Source organism: Mobula hypostoma, chromosome 29, assembly GCF_963921235.1.
Source record: "Mobula hypostoma chromosome 29, sMobHyp1.1, whole genome shotgun sequence".
In the NCBI taxonomy this organism is placed as follows: Eukaryota; Metazoa; Chordata; class Chondrichthyes; order Myliobatiformes; family Myliobatidae; genus Mobula; species Mobula hypostoma.
This window is the reverse complement of record NC_086125.1, coordinates 20018017-20037435: the sequence shown is the minus strand read 5'-3', so window position 1 is coordinate 20037435 and position 19419 is coordinate 20018017. Positions and strand designations below refer to the sequence as shown.

General features: G+C 47.1%; 1 protein-coding gene across 1 annotated transcript in view; it reads left to right on the top strand.

The window, feature by feature from the left end:
• Positions 1 to 18811, top strand: part of LOC134339249 (shiftless antiviral inhibitor of ribosomal frameshifting protein homolog) — a 37790-nt gene extending 18979 nt beyond the window's left edge. The window contains exons 6-9 of the mRNA XM_063035598.1: positions 5388 to 5528; positions 10294 to 10397; positions 11614 to 11762; positions 13617 to 18811. Of these exons, the coding sequence (XP_062891668.1) occupies positions 5388 to 5528; positions 10294 to 10397; positions 11614 to 11762; positions 13617 to 13885 (663 nt within the window). The 3' untranslated portion in view covers positions 13886 to 18811. The remainder of the gene's footprint in view (positions 1 to 5387; positions 5529 to 10293; positions 10398 to 11613; positions 11763 to 13616) is intronic.
• The last annotated feature ends 608 nt before the right edge of the window (positions 18812 to 19419 follow it).

The following is a 19419-nucleotide window of genomic DNA, read 5'->3' as shown; positions in this document are numbered from 1 at the left end:
CACATCTGTAGACTCACTGTGAATTGGGACAGATTTCTGGTGACCTCCTGTAAATATTGACCCCTTGTAAATACTGACGCACTCCTGCTGACGCCTAATAAACCCAAACTGCGTGTTGTGACTCTCTGTTGATACCCACATTACCAGTAATCACACTTTAAATCCTTCTTTTAGGTGACCCCCATGTAAATACTAACCCTTTTTAAATAAACTTCTGTAACCACTGATACACATGCTCACAGTGGTCTCTGGTAAATACTGACACATTACCACCAAATGCACATTTTAGGTGACACCCCGCACCCCCCCACCCCCCGGTAAATGCTAAACCCTTTAAAATACTGATACAGTCAATATTAGCACCTACAAATACAGACCCGGAATCCTCTGTGTATGTAGATTCATTCCTGGTAACTCACCTGCAAATACTGACACTCTCCTGATGAACACACACATATATATATAACCATATAACAATTACAGCACAGAAACAGGCCATCTCGGCCCTTCTAGTCCGTGCCGAACTCTTACTCTCACCTAGTCCCACCGACCTGCACTCAGCCCATAACCCTCCATTCCCTTCCTGTCCATATATCTATCCAATTTAACTTTAAATGACAACATCAAACCTGCCTCAACCACTTCTGCTGGAAGCTTGTTCCACACAGCTACCACTCTCTGAGTAAAGAAGTTCCCCCTCATGTTACCCCTAAACTTTTGCCCTTTAACTCTCAACCCATGTCCTCTTGTTTGAATCTCTCCCACTCTCAATGGAAAAAACCTATCCATGTCAACTCTAGCTATCCTCTTCATAATTTTAAATACCTCTATCAAGTCCCCCCTCGACCTTCTACGCTCCAAAGAATAAAGACCCAACTTGTTCAACCTTTCTCTGTAACTTAGGAGATGAAACCCAGGTACATTATGGGCTAGTACTTAAGACTTGTAGACAGTGACATACTCCCAGTGAACCACTGGAATTACTGATATTATCCAAGCGAATTCCAGTGACTACTGGCATGTAACTAGTGCCCCCCATATAAAACTGCCAAATTTGAGGTAACCTCCACCCTTGTTATTTATACTGGCACTCTCCCCAGTCACTTTCTATAAATATTGAGTGCCTGCGATTAAATGATTTACAGTTTATAGATATTACTGGAACTATATAACTAATAGAGAATAAAATATAAAAGGAAAATAAAAGGCACCACACTTATCAAAGTTCAATCTCTTCGTGCACAAACAGTTGGAGCTCAGGACCCTTCTTCTTCACTCTGCGACCCTTCGAACCACCTTGACCGGCCGCCTGGGACCAACAACAGTGGTCGACCAGACGCTCCACACGAGTCCGTCTCCGTCTCCCCTCCTCGCCGAATGCCCTCCTTGGGGTCCGACTCCATTAGCGGACTCACAGCACCTAGTCCATCCTCTGTCTTTCTCTCCCGCCTTCTGCCCCAAAACCCCGCGCATACAGTATCTTCAAATACACCAAAATCATAACAACTATCCCAATTGGTTCGTAAGATCTTCATATCACCGCCTAACCCAAAACAAGCTGCTCGCACAAAGCTTTCTCAGCGTTTAACATAACAAAGAAGCATTCCCAAGTATAACATAACAAAGAAGCCATTTTAATTAGCCTACGCAGTAACATAAAGACGAAACCCCCTTACAAATGCAATACATAATAATAGAAAAAAAACCTGTGGATTACAGTAAGTATATATATTAAATAGTTAAATTAAACAAGTAGTGCTAAAATAAAACTTAAAAAAGTAGTTTGGTAGTGATCATGGATTCAATGTCCATACAGAAATTGGATGGCAGAGGGGAAGAAGCTGTTCCTGAATCGCTGAGTGTGTGCCTTCAGGCTTCTGTACCTCCTTCCTGATGGTAGCAATGTGAAAAAGGCGTGACCTGGGTGATGGGGTCCTTAATGATGAATGCCGCCTTTTTGAGGCATCGCTCCTTGAAGATGTCCTAGATACTATGGACGCTAGTTCCCCATGATGGGGAACTCTCCGCAGCTTATTTCGATCTTGTGCAGTAGCTCCCCCCACCATACTTACACAATCTCCTTGACCCATATAAGTTATGGCACACACAGGGTGACCCCCTCCCCCAATAAATACGAAGCATGTAGTATTTATTGGGAGTCACCTTGTGTGTGTTGGAATTTGGAGATTTGGAGACAAACTCAAGATGAGCCCCTGTAAACACTGACATATTCCCTGTGACCCCCTATACTGTAAATTGGTAAATTGGTTTATTATTGTCACATGTACCAATCTGTGGTGAAAAATTTGAATTGCGTATTGCCCCTACAGATTAATTCATTACAATGGTGTATAGAGGTAAATACTGACCCCTTCCTGGTGACTGCCCCCCCCCCGTAAATATGGGCATACTTGATGTAACTTTATGTAAATGTAACGCATTGTTGATGATCCCAGTAAATATTGACATAGCTAAATGACCTCATGTAAATACTGACAAGTTCCTGGAGATCTCTCTATATCTGACATACACCGGTTTAAACCCTAGTATATACTCAATGGCCACTTTATTAGGTACACCTGTACACCTGCTCATTAGTGCAAATCAGTGTCAAAATCAGGTTTAATATTACCAGCATATGTTATGAAATTTGTTAACTTTGTGGCCGTATTACACCGCAATACATAATGTAGAAAAAACTGTCTAAAAAAATCTAATCAGCTAACCACGTGGCAGCAACAATACATAAAAGCACGCAGACATGGTCAAGAGGTTCAGTTGGTGTTCAGACCAAGCATCAGAATGGGGAAGAAATGTGATCCAAATGACTTTGATCGTGGAATGATTGTTGGTGCCAGAAGGGGTGGTTTGAGTATCCCAAAAACTGATGACCAACTGGGATTTTCATGCACAACATTGTCTAGAATTTACAGAGAATGGTGCGAGAAACGAGAAACAGTGAGTAACACTTCTGTGGTCAAAAATGCCTAGTTAATAAGACCGTAAGACACAGGAGCAGAATTAGGCCATTCAGCCCATCGAGTCTGCTCCACCATTCCATCATGGCTGATCCCGGATCCCATTCAACCCCATACACCTGCCTTCTCACCATACCCTCTTCACTATTTTCTGGCTAAAAACAAATTCCTCCTTAACTCTGTTCTAAAAGTTCACTGCTCAGTTTTGAAGCTGTCCCTCTAGTTCTGGATATGCTCACCATAGGAAACATCCTCTGCACATCCACCTTATCTAGTCCTTTCAACATTCAGTACGTTTCAATGAGATCCCACGCATTCTTCTAAATTGCAGTGAGTACAGTCCCAAAGCTGCCAAATGCTTCTCATATGTTAACCCTTTCATTCCCAGAACCATCCTCATGCATCTCCTCTGGACTCTCTCCAATGATAACACATCCTTTCTGAGATATAGGGTCCAAAAATGTTGACGATACTCCAAGCGCGGCCTGGCTGGTGTCTTATAAAGGCTCAGCATTATCTCCTTGCTTTTATTTTCTTCTGCCCTTGAAGTAAATGCCAACATTGCATTTGCCTGCCTTACCACAGATTCAAGCTGTAAATTAACCTTCTGGGAGTCTTGCACGAGGAGTCCTAAGTTCTTCTGCACCTCTGATGTTTGAACATTTTCCCCATTTAGATAATAGTCTGCACTATTGTTCCTTTTACCAAAAAGGAACGCATTTATCAAACATTTCCCAACATGGCATTCCATCTGCCACTTTTTTGCCCATTTGTCTGAAGCCCTGCTGCAAGTGCATTGCTTCCTGAGCACTGGCTATCCCGGCACCTGTCTTGGTATCATCTGCAAACTTTGCCGCAAGGCTATCAATTCTATTATCTAAATCATTGACAAACGATGTGAAAAGGAGCGGACCCAATACTGACCCCTGAGGAACACCACTGGCAGCCAACCAGAAAAGGCCCCTTTTATTCCCACTCACTGCCTCCTGCCTGCCAGCCAGTCCTCTGTCCATGCCAGTATCTTTCTGTAATGCCGTAGAATTTTATCTTGTTAATCAGCCTCATGTGTGACACCTTATCAGATGCTTTCTGAAAAATGCCCTGTACTTTCTTTTGCTGTCCTCCCTTCTTAAAGAGTGGAGCGACATTTGCAATCTTCCAGTCCTCTGGGAGCAGGCCAGAATCAAATGATTCTTGAAAGATCATGACCAATGCGTCCATTATCTCTTCAGCAACTTCTCCCAGGACTCTGGGATGTAGTCCGTCTGGTCCAGGTGACTTATCCACCTTAAGACCTTTGGATTTGCCTAGCACTTTTTCCTTTGTAATAGCAATAGCACTCACTCCTGCTCCCTGACACTCACAGACCTCTGGCACACAGCTAGTGTCTTCCACAGTGAAGATTGAACCAAAGTACTTACTAAGTTCATCTGCCATTTCTTTGTCCCCCATTACTACCTCACCAGCATCATTTTCCAGAGGTCCAATATCAACTCTCACCTCCCTTTTACTCTTTATATAACTGAAAAAACTTTTGGTATCCTGCTTTATATTATTGACTAGTATGCCCTCATATTTCATCTTTTCCCTTGTTATAGCTTTTTTAGTTGCCGTTTGTTGGATTTTAAAAGCTTCCCAATCATCCAACTTCCGTCTTACTTTTAATACCTAAGATGCCCTTTCCTTGGCTTTTATGCAGTCCTTAACTTCCCTTGTCAGCCATGGTTGCCTACCCCTCCCATTTGAAAGCTGCTTCTTCTGTGGGACATATCTATCCTGCGCCTTGTGAACTATTCCTCGAAGCATCAGCCATCTCTGCTCTGCCATCATCCCCGCCAGTATCCTCCTCCAATCCACCTGGGCAAGCTCCTCGCTCAGTAGCTGTAAGACTTACAGGGAAAGTGCAGGGCAGGCAGGTAACAAGGTGCAAGGCCATCATGAGATAGAGCATGAGGTCAAGAAACCAACTTCTACGTGGTTGAACCAGGACACGCTAGCGATGATGTCCACTCCTAGGAGCTTGAAGCTCTCAGCTCTCTTGAGAGAGGACAGAGGAGAATAGCTGGTTCAAGCTGACAGTAACTGAAATAACCACGCATTATAACAGTGGTTTGTAGAGGAACATCTCTGAGTGCACAACACGTCGAACTTTGACGTGGATGGGGTACAGCAGCAGTAGGCCATGAACATATAGGATGTATCTGACAAAGTGGACACTGAGTGTACTCCTGGTGACAATTTGGTTGGGATGAACTCTCACCCAGTGACACCCGGCAAAAGCTGACACACCCCCAGTAACACCATGTATGGCCTGCTGAGGCAGTTGGCAGGCAAAATGAATGGTTTTGGACAGAGGTTGCAGCACTTGTTGAAAGCTTGTTTTCCTTTTGCCCCTGCTGCCATATCCAGAATATCGTGTCGGAGTTGACAGTGAAGAACTTGGCGAAGTTTAACTTGGCGAATGCGAGATCAATTCCGCATGAGGACCGGCAGTTCTCCTGTAGCCTGTGTGACAGGTTTTGGTGGAGGAGAGTTCCTGCAAGGAAACAGGTAGGACCAAGGGACTTCTGCTGGTCACTGTCCGTGCTCCGAACCGTTAACCATCTTGTGTAAGCTTAAAGGTGATCCCTCAAGTGACAATTGTTTAATATTGTCAGGGGTACTGAGGTACAGTGAAAAACTTAGTTTTGCATGCCATGCACATGCATTATTCATCACATCAGTACAAGGCTAACAGCAAAACAGAACAGAGAATAAAGTGTAAGACTTACAGAGAAAGTGCAGAGCAGGCAGAGGATGAGGTGCAAGGTCATAATGAGATAGGTCGTGAGGTCAAGAAACCAACTTCTACGTGGTTGAAACAGGACAGGTTATTGGTGATGTCCACTCCTAGGAGCTTGAAGCTCTCAGCCCCCTTGACCTCAGCACCGTTGATGTAAACTAGAGCAGGTGCATTGCCTCCCCGCCCATGGTAAACTTGCCAACAACTCTGGGTTTAAATACAGGACTTAGATTTAGGGCAAGGGTTAGGAGATTAGGAGGGGGTGTGAGAGGGACCTTTTCTCTTTCGTCCAGAAGACACAACCGGAGAAAATGGTGGAAGAAAAGTCGGTATTTAAAAAGCATCTGGATGACAATTCTGAATCTCCTGAACATAAATGTAATGGGTGTGGTAAACCATTATGTATGTTGTAACTGGACACGCCCTTCTGCTGACTGCCCCTGTGGCTCCTCCCACAGACCCCTGAATAAAGGCGATTTTGCCTTGCCCCCCCTCCTCAGTCCAGGGGCAGACACTCAGCATGCTGGAAGTCACATTTTACTGCGAATAAAAGCCTTTCAGTATTTACCCTACTTCAGTCTTTTGGAGTAATTGAAGGTGCATCAATGGCCCAGGGAGTTAGTGATAATTACAGTTGGATGTCTCTTGGTGTTGGGTGGGGTAAGAGGCGAGAATCCCAGTGACAGAGGGAAAGGGAATAGGCAGTCGCTGCAGAGTACCCCTGTGGCCATTTCCCCTCAATAATAAATATACTGCTTTTCAAACTGTTGGAGTGGGTGGTGGTGGTGATGGGGGGGCGATGATGTGGGGAAATGACCTCCTGGGGAAAAGCCGTAGCAAGCAGGACTCTGACGCTGAGTCTGGATCTGTAACTTGGAAGGGAAGGGGAGGGGAGAGAACAGGTGAGTTGTAGTGATGGGGGATTTGTTAGTTGGGGAAGAGAAAGAAGGTTCTGTGGTGAGATTACTGGATGCTTGTTGCTTCCTAAGTGCTAGGATCAGGGATGCCTCGGATCGGGTCCACAGCATTCTTAAATGGGAGGGTTTGCAGCCAGAGGCTGTGGTCCATGTCAGTACCAATAACATGGATATGTTGGATGATGAGGTCCTGCAAAGGGTGTTCGGGAATTAGGTGCCAAGTTAAAGGACAGGACCTCCTGGATTGTGGTCTCAGGACTGTTACCCCTGCCACATGCTACTGAGGCCAGAACTAGAAAGGTCATGCAGTTTAACACGTTGCTGAGGGGTTGGTGCAGGAGGGAGGGCTTCAGAGTTTTGGATCATTGGGCTCTCTTCTGGGGTCCAGTACAGAAGGGACAGTTTGCACCTGGACTCGGGGGTGGGGGGAGCTAATGTCCGGGTAGGAAAGTTTGCTAGTGCTGCATGGGGGTGGGAGAAGTTTACACTAGAGTTACTGGGGGATGGGAACCAGAGTGTCAGAGCAAATGGAGGAGTGGTTGTGGAGAAAGATGTTCTTAGGAATGCACACCAAGTCAGGAGTCAAAAAGTTGAGCGTGGTAGGAATAAGGTTTTGAGCTGCATATATTTCAGTGAAAGGAGTATCATAGGAAAGATGGAAGAGCTTACTGCATGGGTCAGCACATAGGATTATTATAGTGTGGCCATGAGTGATACTTGGTTGCAGGAGGGGCAGAACTGACAACTTAATGTTCCAGGGTTCCATTGTTTTAGATGTGATAGAGTGGGAGGGATTATAAGATGAGGAGTCACATTATTAGTTGGGAAAATGTCAAGGCAGTAGTCAGTGAGGACAGATTGGAGAGCTTGTCCATTGAGGCATTATATGTAGATCTGAGGAATAGAAAGGTTTTACCATGTTACTGGGATTATATTATATACCACCCAACAGTCTGTGGGACTTAGAGAAGCAAATTTGTTGCACAAAACGTAAGGTTGTGATAGTAGATGATTTTAACTTTCTACATATTGACTGGGACTCCCAGACTGTAAAAGGGCTGGATGGGAAAGAGTTTGTCAAATGCGTTCATGAAGGTTTGCTTAATAAGTACATAGAAGACCCAACTTGGGAGAATGTGATACTCGATCTTCTATTAGAGAAAGAGACAGGGCAGGTGTAGAAGTTTGTGTTGGGGAACACTTCGCATCTAGTGATCATAATGCCATTTGTTTCAAGGTAATTATGGAAAAGGATAGGTCTGGCCCTCGGGCTGAGATTCTACATAGGAGAAAGGCCTGATTTGATGGTATCATAGGGAACTGGAAGGTGCTTGGATTGAGATAGGTTGCTTTCTGGCGAAGGTGTACGTCGTAAATGGGAATCTTTCAAAAGTGAAATATGTTCCAGAAAGGCAAGGATTACAGGTTTATGGAACGTTGGTTTTTGAGAGATGCTGGAGCCCTGGTTAAGAAAAAGGAGGAGGTATATAGCAGGTACAGGCAGGCAGGAACAAATGAGGTAGTTGAGGAGTATAAGAAATACAAGAGAAGGAAATCAGGAGGGCTAAATGAAGACATGGAGTTGCTCTAGCAGACATGGTGAAGGACATCCTTAAGGGCTTCTACAGATACATTCAGAGCAAAAGGATAACAAGGAACAAAATTGGTCCCCTGCAAGATCAGAGTGCTAATAAATACGTGGAGCCCAAATAGATGACAGAGATCTTAAATGGATATTTTGCATCTGTATTTACTCGAAAGATGGACAGAGTTTCTAAATTAGGCAGCGAGGTCATGGACCCTGTACACATTACGGAGGAGGGGGTGTTTGTCGTCAAGGCAAATTAGGTTGGATCAATCCCCAGGGCCTGACAACTCAGACCCTGTGGGAGGTTAGTGCAAAAATTTCAGGGGCCCAAGCGGAGATATTTAAACCTTCCTCAGCCACACATGAGGTGCTGGAGGATTGGCGGATAGACAATGTTGTTCTGTTGTTTTAGAAAGGCTCTAAAAATAAAGCAGGGAATTATAGGCTGGTGAGCCTGACATCAGTAGTGGGAAAGTTATTGGAAGGTATTCTAAGGGACCAGATATTTAAGTATTTGGATAGACAGGGACTGATTAGGGATAGTTAATATTGCTTTGTGCATGGTGGGTCATATCTAACCAACAGGAAAAACGTAAATAAGAGTGAAAGAATGCAGAGAAAATTTATAAGGATGTTGCTGGGACTTGAGGACCTGAGTTAAAGGTTGAATAGGGTAAGGACTTTATCCCCTAAAACTTAGAAGTCTAAGGAGAGATTTGATAGAGGTATACAAAATTATGAGGGGGTATAGATAGGGCAAATGCGAGCATCATTTTTCCATTAGGTTGGGCGAGACTAGCGATCATAGGTTGGGAGCAAAAGGTGAACATGAGGGGGCAATTCTTCACTCAGAGGATGGTGAGATTATGGAATGAACTGTCAACATAAGTGGTGAATGCAGGGTCAATTTCAACATTAAAGAGAAATTTGCATAGGTACATGGATGAGAGGGGTATGGAGGGCTGTGGTCTGAGTGTAGGTTGGTGGGGCTAGGCAGATTAATGGTTTAGTGCAGACTAGGTGGGCTGAATGGCCTGTTTCTCTTCTATGACTGGGTTGGGGGGTTGTGGGGGGAGAGGGTCCTAATAGCTAGGGTGATGCCGGGGAGGGAGAGGGTCCCTGTGTATGGGGAATTGAGGAATTAGTTGGAAGTGTTTGCAGAGGACACCAGAGAAAGAGGGTAAATTAGGCACCTACATGCTGAAGATTATAAATAATGGATCCTAGTAAATTGGGATGAAAGGGAGGGACAAAGAATGGAGATGGCATTGCCCTGATTGGGGGAGGACATGACTGAATGTGGGAACTGGAGAAGGGAACCTCCAAGTGGGGAATGGGCTGGGTAACTACAGCAGGACACTGAAAGACTAGGTGGGATTATCTGGTGGTAGTCACTCGAGTTGAGTGTGATGTTCTCCTAAGGAGTTGTCTATTGGTGGGTCCTCAGGTGGCTGCAGAAGATGATCCAGTATCCACATATTCTGGTCCAGACCTCACAGTCCTTTCTCCTTCGCCACTTGCTGGTCACCACAGATCATAACGTTAGGGCAGATTTCCTTAATGGAGGAAGCCTGTACGTGAATTTGTTTCATGTGGGGAGGCTGATGCACGGGCAGCCACCATGTAGTCCTTGGCTGATCGGGGTCAGGTTCCAGTGGCATGGAGTGCAAGATGACTGGGGACCCTTCACTACTGCAGCTTTCCACCTGTGTGATGTGCCACCGTCCTCCACCACCTCCACTGTTGAGGTCTTGGTTGGATCGCTCCTTGTCTAGAACCTCCTCCTTTCACTTTCACCATGGGTGACCTTTGCAGGAGCTAAGCTCTGGACAGCAGCACTCTCGAGATCTCAGGAGCCCGTAAGTCTCTCCACCATGACAAGGTGATGATCCTTGGTGAAGGAGATTATCCAGTACTGAGATAGCAGCTACTGGGCAGGGAGTTTCTGACCCAGGTGTTTTGGTAACAAGGAGGCACATTCTCTCCTGCATACTCATGGCAGGTGATGGCGCTGATCTCTCCCCACAGGTGTCCAGGTGTCACGGGTGCGGGAAAAAGTACGACCCAGTGCCTTACGACAAGATGTGGGGTTACGCGGAGTTCCACTGCCAGGAGTGTGGCCACGCCTTTGGGTACGATGAATAGCATGATCAACCTAACTTCAAACAAAGGTGGGGACGGGGCAGTGGGCTTTTTTCTTTAAATTCAGGGGCGCTCGTCTCGAGTGCCGTCTTCAAGATGTAAAGGCCCTTCTGCACCTTCTCCAAGGCACGCACCTCTCTTGCATGGTCCCCTTGCTGTGTGTGCTTTTCCATGATCTCCGTCTGTCCTCTTCCTTGTGCTGCGTATGCAATCCTGCGCAGCCCTGTTCTGTGTCTGCAATTCTGCGCAGCCCTGTTCTGTGTCTGCAATTCTGCGCAGCCCTGTTCTGTGTATGCAATTCCGCACAGCCCTGTGCTGCGTATGCAATCCTGCGCAGCCCTGTTCTGTGTATGCAATTCTGCACAACCCTGTGCTGCGTATGCACTCCTGCGCAGCCCTGTTCTGTGTTTGCAATTCTGCACAACCCTGTGCTGCGTATGCACTCCTGCGCAGCCCTGTTCTGTGTTTGCAATTCTGCACAACCCTGTGCTGCGTATGCACTCCTGCGCAGCCCTGTTCTGTGTCTGCAATCCTGCGCAGCCCTGTTCTGTGTCTGCAATCCTGCGCAGCCCTGTTCTGTGTCTGCAATCCTGCGCAGCCCTGTTCTGTGTCTGCAATTCTGCACAACCCTGTGCTGTGTATGCACTCCTGCGCAGCCCTGTTCTGTGTCTGCAATTCTGCGCAGCCCCGTGCTGCGTATGCAATCCAGCACAGCCCTGTTCTGCGTATGCAATCCTGCGCAGCCCTGTTCTGCGTATGCAATCCTGCGCAGCCCCGTGCTGCGTATGCAATCCAGCACAGCCCTGTTCTGTGTATGCAATTCTGCACAACCCTGTGCTGCGTATGCACTCCTGCGCAGCCCTGTTCTTTGTATGCAATTCCACACAGCCCCGTGCTGCCTATGCGATCCTGCACCATCTCTGTGGTGCGCGTGCCCCTTCTGCACCATTCCCGTGGCGACTGCACTTCTACTGCACGTCCTAACAGGAGCACGTTCTCCCACGCTCCTTGTCCGAACCGCGCCCCCCCCCCCCCGGGTGATCGCATCTCTTCTGCATGGTCTCCAAGGTGCACTCCGGCCTCTCTGACACCTACCAGTCCAGCGCTACTGCGTCACCCTTGCCCCATTTCGAGGTCACTCTCTTTGCAGACTATCTCCCACCGCTCGCTCGAGCTCTCCTTCACCCACTTCCTGTTCCTCTGCAGGGGATTTGGCCAGATGGGTGTCCCTGCGCCGTGCTACAGGTGCCAAAGCCGTGTGACTCCCACCCGTATCCTCCCACCAAAGAAGAGTCTGGGACCGCGCAGTTCCAAACCACACAGCTGCTTCGCGGAGGACTGCTACAACCGCAGAGGTGGGTCCGAGCCTGCATTGGAGGGGTGACCCTTCAGCCATCTTTCCTGTTGGCTGTTGTCCATCCCAGCCCCCTCAGCTGGGGTTCATAGAGGTTCTGATGTAAGGGGAGGGTCACAGTAACTGGTGTGAGGGGGATGGGGAGGGGGAGGGTCACAGTAACTAGTGTGAGGGGGAGGGGGAGGGAGCGGGTCCCTGTGAATGGGAAGTTGAGGAATTAGTTGGAAGTGTTTGCAGAGGACACCAGAGAAAGAGGGTAAATTAGGCACCTACATGCTGAAGATTATAAATAATGGATCCTGGTAAATTGGGATGAAAGGGAGGGACAAAGAATGGAGATGGCACTGCCCTGATTGGGGGAGGACATGACTGAATGTGGGAACTGGGGCAGGGAACCTGCAAGTGGGGAATGGGCTGGGTAACTACAGCAGGACACTGAAAGACTAGGTGGGATTATCGAGTGGTAGTCACTCGAGTTGAGTGTGATGTTCTCCTAACGAAACTGTCACTGGCAGTAATACCAGTGTACCTACACTAACGAGTTTGCTTGAGTGATTGTACTACCAAAGTAGTGCAGTCCTTAAAGGAAGCTGGAGTACTTAAAGACAAATTTGTTCAAAAATGTTCAAAAGTGAGCTATGCAACATGCAACCAGGTCCTTTGGCCGAAGGGGTCCACACGACTGAGGTTCACATCCAAGTTAACCCCATTCGCCTATGTTTGGTGCATTTCCCTCTAAACTTTTACTACCCAAGTGTCTTTTAAAAGTTGCTAATGTACCTGCGCCAATCGCTTCCTCCTGCAGCTCTTTCCATATGCGGACCACTCTGAGTGTGAAAACATTTCCCGTCAGGTTCCTATGAGATCTGCCTCCTCTCACCTGAAACCTGTGCCCACTAGTTCTTGGTCCTCCAATCCTGGTAAATGGCTGCGTGTTTACCCTGTCAAGTACAAGTTCAAGTTGATTGTCATCTGACTGTACATATGTAGAACCAGATGAAAGAATGTCCCTCCGGTGTACCCACACCCACAGCACGTAAAACAACATATCTATGCCTCTCATGATATTCTACACCTCCACAACATCACTTCCAATTCTTCTACACTCCACTGGAAAAAAACCTCATCCTGCTTAACCTCTCTCCATTACTCAGTTCCTCTCCCCCTGATCAGTGACGTTTTCTTCTGCAGTTGCTGCTTCCTGCAGAGTAACGACGAGTAGGCAAAAATTCAGCCTTGAGTGATGGACCAGCAGGAGGTTAAATGGCCAGTACACTTAAATTTCCCAGGCCATAGAATCATACAGCATGAAACAAGCCATTCGGCCCATCTAACCCGTGCTGACTAACTCTCATTTGCCTACGTCTTTGCCCATACCCTAAACATTTCCGATCCATTAAGCTATTTAGATGATATTGTACTCACCTCTACCAGATTAGGATTGAACCCAGGTCTGTGTGGCTGTGAGGGAGTGGTTTTACCATTTCTTTCTTCTTTACTACCTACTGCGTTCTTTCTAACGTTCTGACACAAGAGATGCTGGAATCAGGAGCAACACAAAAGATGCTGGAAAAACTCAGCAGGTCGGGCAGCATCTGCGGAGGAAAATGGACAGTTGCTTTTTTGAGTTTGATATCTGCACGAGGAGGAAGGATCTCAGTCCCAGATGTTGACTGTCCGTTTCCCTCCGTAAGTACTGCCTGACCTGCTGAGTTCCGCCAGCAGCTTTTGTGCTAGAGGATTGCAGCCCTTTCCATAAAGCATATGAGCAGAATTGGGTTCTGTGGCCACTCAAGTCTGCTCTGCCATTCCATCACGGCTGATTTCAGTGATGCTCATCTCTCTCCCCGCCCAGAACCTCACATTCCTGGCATCCACTGCGTTCACCCGCGCAGTCGGCAACGTAGAGGCCTCCCGAAGGTGCTGTACCCAAGTCCACTGCACGTCAGCACGGGCTCCACCATCAACACTTGCCTTAGTCAGGGCAGTCTGATAGAGTGCCTCGTGGATGACATCATCGCAGAGGACCTCCGTGAGACGGACGGCGAGTACGAAGACGGGACTGAGGAAGATGAGGATTTGACGGAGAAGTCAGACAGTGTGAACAATGATAACGATGATTAGTGGTGAATCCTGAGTGCCGTTGTGTTGTGCAGCCTGCCCTCAGTTAGTCCCCTGAGCAGGAGGGCCTTGGGGAGGGAATAGGAGCCAACCCGAAGTGATAGTTTCTCTGAGGGTGGTCTTGCTGAAATTCACCCACCCAAGAAGGAGAAAAATTGCAAAACAAATACATGCTTTAATTCCATGTAAATTAACATTTAAATGATCGACCCTTGCGTTCTGTTCCCAGGTGATGGATATTTCCTTCCAATGACCAGTCAAGGGAGGTGTGAGGGAGGAGAGATTACTCTGTGTGTCTGTGTGTCTGTTGTGTGGTCAGGGAGGTGTGACAGAGGAGTGATTACTCTGTGTGTCTGTGTGTGGTCAGGGAGGTGTGAGGGAGGAGTGATTACTGTGTGTGTCTGTGTGGTCAGGGAGGTGTGAGGGAGGAGTGATTACTGTGTGTGTGTGTGTGTGTGTGTGTGTGTGTGGTGTGGTCAGGGAGGTGTGACAGGAGTGATTACTCGTGTGTGTGTGTGTGTGTGTGTGTGTGTGTGTGTGTGTGTTCATTGGATCTATAATTAGCTGCTTCAAGTGAAAAGTTGAAGCTGTGAATTTTTTTTCTATGTATCACTTGGTGTTCTCTTTATCTGTGGCTTGAGTGAGTGGCTCTTTTTATGATCTGTTCCTGGGTGGTGATCCGTTCCTGGGCCAGTGATCTATTCCCGGGCAGTGATTCGTTCCTGGCTGGTGATCCGTTCCTGGGCCAGTGATCTATTCCTGGGCAGTGATCGTTCCTGAGCGGTGATCCATTCCTGAGAGGTGATCCACATTTCATTGCTGAATGCTTTGAGATTTCTTTTGCTTTTAGCTGTAAGGCAACTTACCAAAGGACTACTGTCATTGGGCAGTAATACCAGTGTACCTATACTAACCAATCCAATTAATCTGTCTTATTTCTTTAATTTAATTTGGTCATAGAGTCATACAGTATGAAAGCAGGGCCTTCAGACCAACTGGTCTCTGCTGACCAAAATGCCCCATCCAAGCTGGTCCCATTTGCCTGTGGTTGACCCTTAGCTGCCTGAACCTTTCCATGTACCTGTCCAACTGTGTTTGAAAAGTTGTTATTGTACCTGCTAACTGTAACAGATTCCTGTCAGACCACGAGAGCTGAGAGCAGAATGATGTCATTGAGTCTGCTCTGCTATTACATCATGGCTGATTTATTATCCCTGTCAACCCCAGCTTTTCTAGTCCTGTGATTTATGTTTGCAGCAACCAAACTTGTGTCAGGTGTTGCCTGCTTTGCTCACTGCAGTGAATAACCTCCTCGCTTGGCAGCACCAACGTCGGCAGTCAATATTTGATGAGGATCTGTTTCACGTCCATGTTGCTTCTTGCGTCCGAGAACCACTCCAGTCTAAGAATTCCCTTGCTGAGACTATCCTCTTTCACCTGCCTGGGCAATGGGCTTGTCATTCTCCCCTCTAAACCTCTCCTGCTCTCGGTCTCTGAGATGCTCCTTAAAAGAGCTTCTTGGCTAAATTTTCAACTGTCTTGATTGTTTAGCCTATTGGACATTAGGACAAATCACTGCACCAAAGGTGCCTTTTAAACAGTTGATTCTCCTGAAGGGCCTCAGCCTGAAATCTCGACTGTTTGTTCTCCTTCCTGGATGCTGCCTGACCCGCTGAGCTCTGCCAGCACTTTGTGTGTTGACTGTCCTGGACTTGAGTTTTCCAAATGTTATCTCTTTCCTAATCAGAATCAGGTTTATTATTGCTGACATGTCTTGTGAAATGTGTTGTTCTGCAGCAGTACAGTGCAATACAGAAAAATACTATAAGAAATATATATAGGCAGAAATAGGTAGTGTTCATGGATTGGCTCAATGTCTGATGATGGAGGATTAGAAACTGTTCCTAAAATGTTGTGCAGGTGTCTTCAGGCTCCCGTACCTCCTCTCAAATGGTAGTACAGGTGCACATTCCTTTATCCGAAATTCTGAAATCCAAAAAGCTCCGAAAACCGAAGTCTTTTTTTGCCAACAGCTGACGTCACTCAGGTGTGACGTGGCAGCGCTAGCAGAGGCCGCCAGGCGTCAGTTGTGGCTCAGCGTTCGTACTAGTTACACGTGCATTTGCTGTTCGCTGATATTTTGTGTTCACTGTTGACTTGGTGTTTAATTTCACTGTGAAAATGTCAAAAAGAGCTGCAGATACCCCTATGGGTAACAACGAGAAAAAGAGAAGGAAGCATCTATCATTATCGATAACGCAGGAAGTGGAGTTATTGCAGAAGCTTGATCGTGGTGTGTCTGTGCGGCGTCTTACTGAAGAAAATAGTGTCGGAACTATCACTGTATATGATTTAAATAAACAGAAAGACAAGTTACTGAAGTTTTATAGTGACAGTGGCGTTCTACATTTATTCCAATAAGTCATTTACCATGTGTTTGACTTGGTTTGTTTGAAGCTGTATATTTTTATGTTTTATTGAATGTTTGTGTTGGAAATAAAATTATTTCTTGTCATTATTCCCTAAACAATACAGTATAACAACTGTTTACATAGCATTTACATTGTATTAGGTATTATAAGTAATCTAGAGATGATTTAAAGTATACGGGAGGATGTGCGTAGGTTTGGTGCACCGCCGGGTCCTAAAGTCCACCGCACTAAGACAGGATAAGGGACCTGAGCATAGGTGTTTTTTGGTATTTTGGTGTCTGAAATCTGAAAAATTCTGAATTCCGAAATGCAACAGGCCCCAAGGATTTCGGATAGGGGATTGTGGACCTGTAATGAGAAGATGGCACGTCCTGGGTTTTGGGGGCTCTTAATGATGGATACCACCTTTTTGAGGCAATGCCTTTTGAAGATGTCCTCGATGGTGGGGAGGCTATTATCCTTAATGGAGCTGGCTGAGTGTGCAACCGCTTTAAGCTTCTTGACTTTTTTAAACTCATAATCAGTTCATGGCCGGCTCTCTTAACGTTCCCTCTGGTGTCAGAGGGTTTTGTACTAAACCAGCTGACGTTCAAGTCATTTCCTGGGAGTTACGACATGACCTGCTGGATGACTCTAACGAGAGAAAGACATGCCCTGTGGTATCTCAAAGGGGCTTGCTAGCTCTGGTTACTATATTCAGATTCCAGGAGACTGTTGGAGGTTTGGAATCCCTGCCTGTATTTTTGTACACAATGGCACTTCAGTGATAATTTTTTCCTAACGGTACTTCCTTGCACTTTTCTTCCCCTTCCCTGAGGTCTCATGCCAATCTACTGTGGATTGTGTCGAGGAAACCCGGAGGTGGTTGTGTGCTGAATTGCACCCACCTGTTTGCATGCCCTCTCTGTGCAGATCAGAGTGCCAGAGCCCAGGCTTACAGCACAGTGCTGCAGGTTGGAAGCCCCAGTCACAGCCACTAAACCCAATAATGCTCTTTGTCAGAGGAGAGAGGGCCGCTGTTATGAGCTCCGTGGAGATCCCTTAGCCTCTCTCAGGCGTTCGGGTTTACGCCTCACGAGAAGGTCGCTGAGGGAGTGCTGCACTGACAGAAGTACCAGGTACCAAGCTGACCTCCACTTAAGGCCATGCACATTTCCTTCGAACACAGGCATGAAGATCCACTGGACAATGTCAGTGGATATTTGCTGAGGATTTCTCTTTATTGTTGCTGTATCTAGTTTTCTGTAAGATTGCTTCACCCTCTGGGTGATAGCCCAGTCTCAGTAAGCTGCTCACCAAAGACCAGTCAAATAAGAGTCGGTCCCAGGCTGTATCCTAGCACCACACCAGCATTACCGCACACCTCACACTCTTCTGAGCTGAAGTGTCTGTGTCGGGTTGCTTTGCCTTTCTGACCCTTCACACCAGCCTCACCTTTAGAACTGCCGTTTTTATATTCAATTTTCTCCCTGTCTCTTTCTCTCTTTTTCTCTCTCTCCTCCCTATTTCCTCCCGCTTTCTATCATTTCTATCTTTCACTTAATATTATCAGTCCCTTTTACACTCTACCTCTCCCTCTCCCTCCCTCTCCTTGTCAAGTTTGCTCTGTCCACTCCCTTCCCTTCTCCCTCTGCCACACATTCCCCCCCTCCGTCCCTCTCTCTCTCTCCCACCTCCCTCCCCCACTCTCTCCCCTCTCCCCCCTCTTTCCTTCCCCCCTCCCTGCTCACTCTCCCCTCTCACTTCCCCTCTCTCCTCACCTCTTTCCCTCCCCTTCTCTCCCTGCTCACTACCCCCTCTCATTTCCCCTCTCTTTCCCTCTCCCTCCTCTCTCCCCACCTTTTACCACCCACTCTTCCCCTTTCCCTCCCCTTCCCCCTCTCTCCCCCCTCCCTCTCAATCCCCCTCTCACTTCCCCTCTCCCTCCCCCTCTCTCCCCTCCTCCCTCTCAATCCCCCTCTCACTTCCCCTCTCCCTCCCCCTCTCTGCCACCCTCTACCACCCCTCTCCCCTCCCCTCTCTCTCCCTCCTTCTGTCTACCTCCCTCACCCCTCCTTCTTTCCCTGTCCCTCTCTCTTCCCCTCGCTCTCTCTTCCCCTCCCCTCTCTCTTCCCCTCCCCTCTCTCTTCCCCTCCCCTCTCTCTCCCCTCCCCCTCTCTCCCCTCCCTCTCTCTTCCCTTCCTCTCTCTCCCCATCCTTTCTGTCTGCATCTCTTCCTGTTTCTCTGTCTTTCCGTATACATAGAAACATAGAAACATAGAAAATAGGTGCAGGAGTAGGCCATTCGGCCCTTCGAGCCTGCACCGCCATTTATTATGATCATGGCTGATCATCCAACTCAGAACCCAGCCTTCCCTCCATACCCCCTGACCCCTGTAGCCACAAGGGCCATATCTAACTTCCTTTTAAACATAGCTAATGAACTGGCCTCAACAGTTTGCTGTGGCAGAGAATTCCACAGATTCACCACTCTCTGTGTGAAGAAGTTTTTCCTAACCTCGGTCCTAAAAGGCTTCCCCTCTATCCTCAAACTGTGACCCCTCGTTCTAGACCTCCCCAACATCGGGAACAATCTTCCTGCATCTAGCCTGTCCAATCCCTTTAGGATCTTATACGTTTCAATCAGATCCCCCCTCAATCTTCTAAATTCCAACGAGTACAAGCCCAGTTCATCCAGTCTTTCTTCATATGAAAGACCTGCCATCCCAGGAATCAATCTGGTGAACCTTCTTTGTACTCCCTCTATGGCAAAGATGTCTTTCCTCAGATTAGGGGACCAAAACTGCACACAATACTCCAGGTGTGGTCTCACCAAGGCCTTGTACAACTGCAGTAGTACCTCCCTGCTCCTGTACTCGAATCCTCTCGCTATAAATGCCAGCATACCGTTCGCCTTTTTCACCGCCTGCTGTACCTGCATGCCCACTTTCAATGACTGGTGTATAATGACACCCAGGTCTCGTTGCACCTCCCCTTTTCCTAATCGGCCACCATTCAGATAATAATCTGTTTTCCTATTTTTGCCACCAAAGTGGATAACTTCACATTTATCCACATTAAATTGCATCTGCCATGAGTTTGCCCACTCACCCAACCTATCCAAAT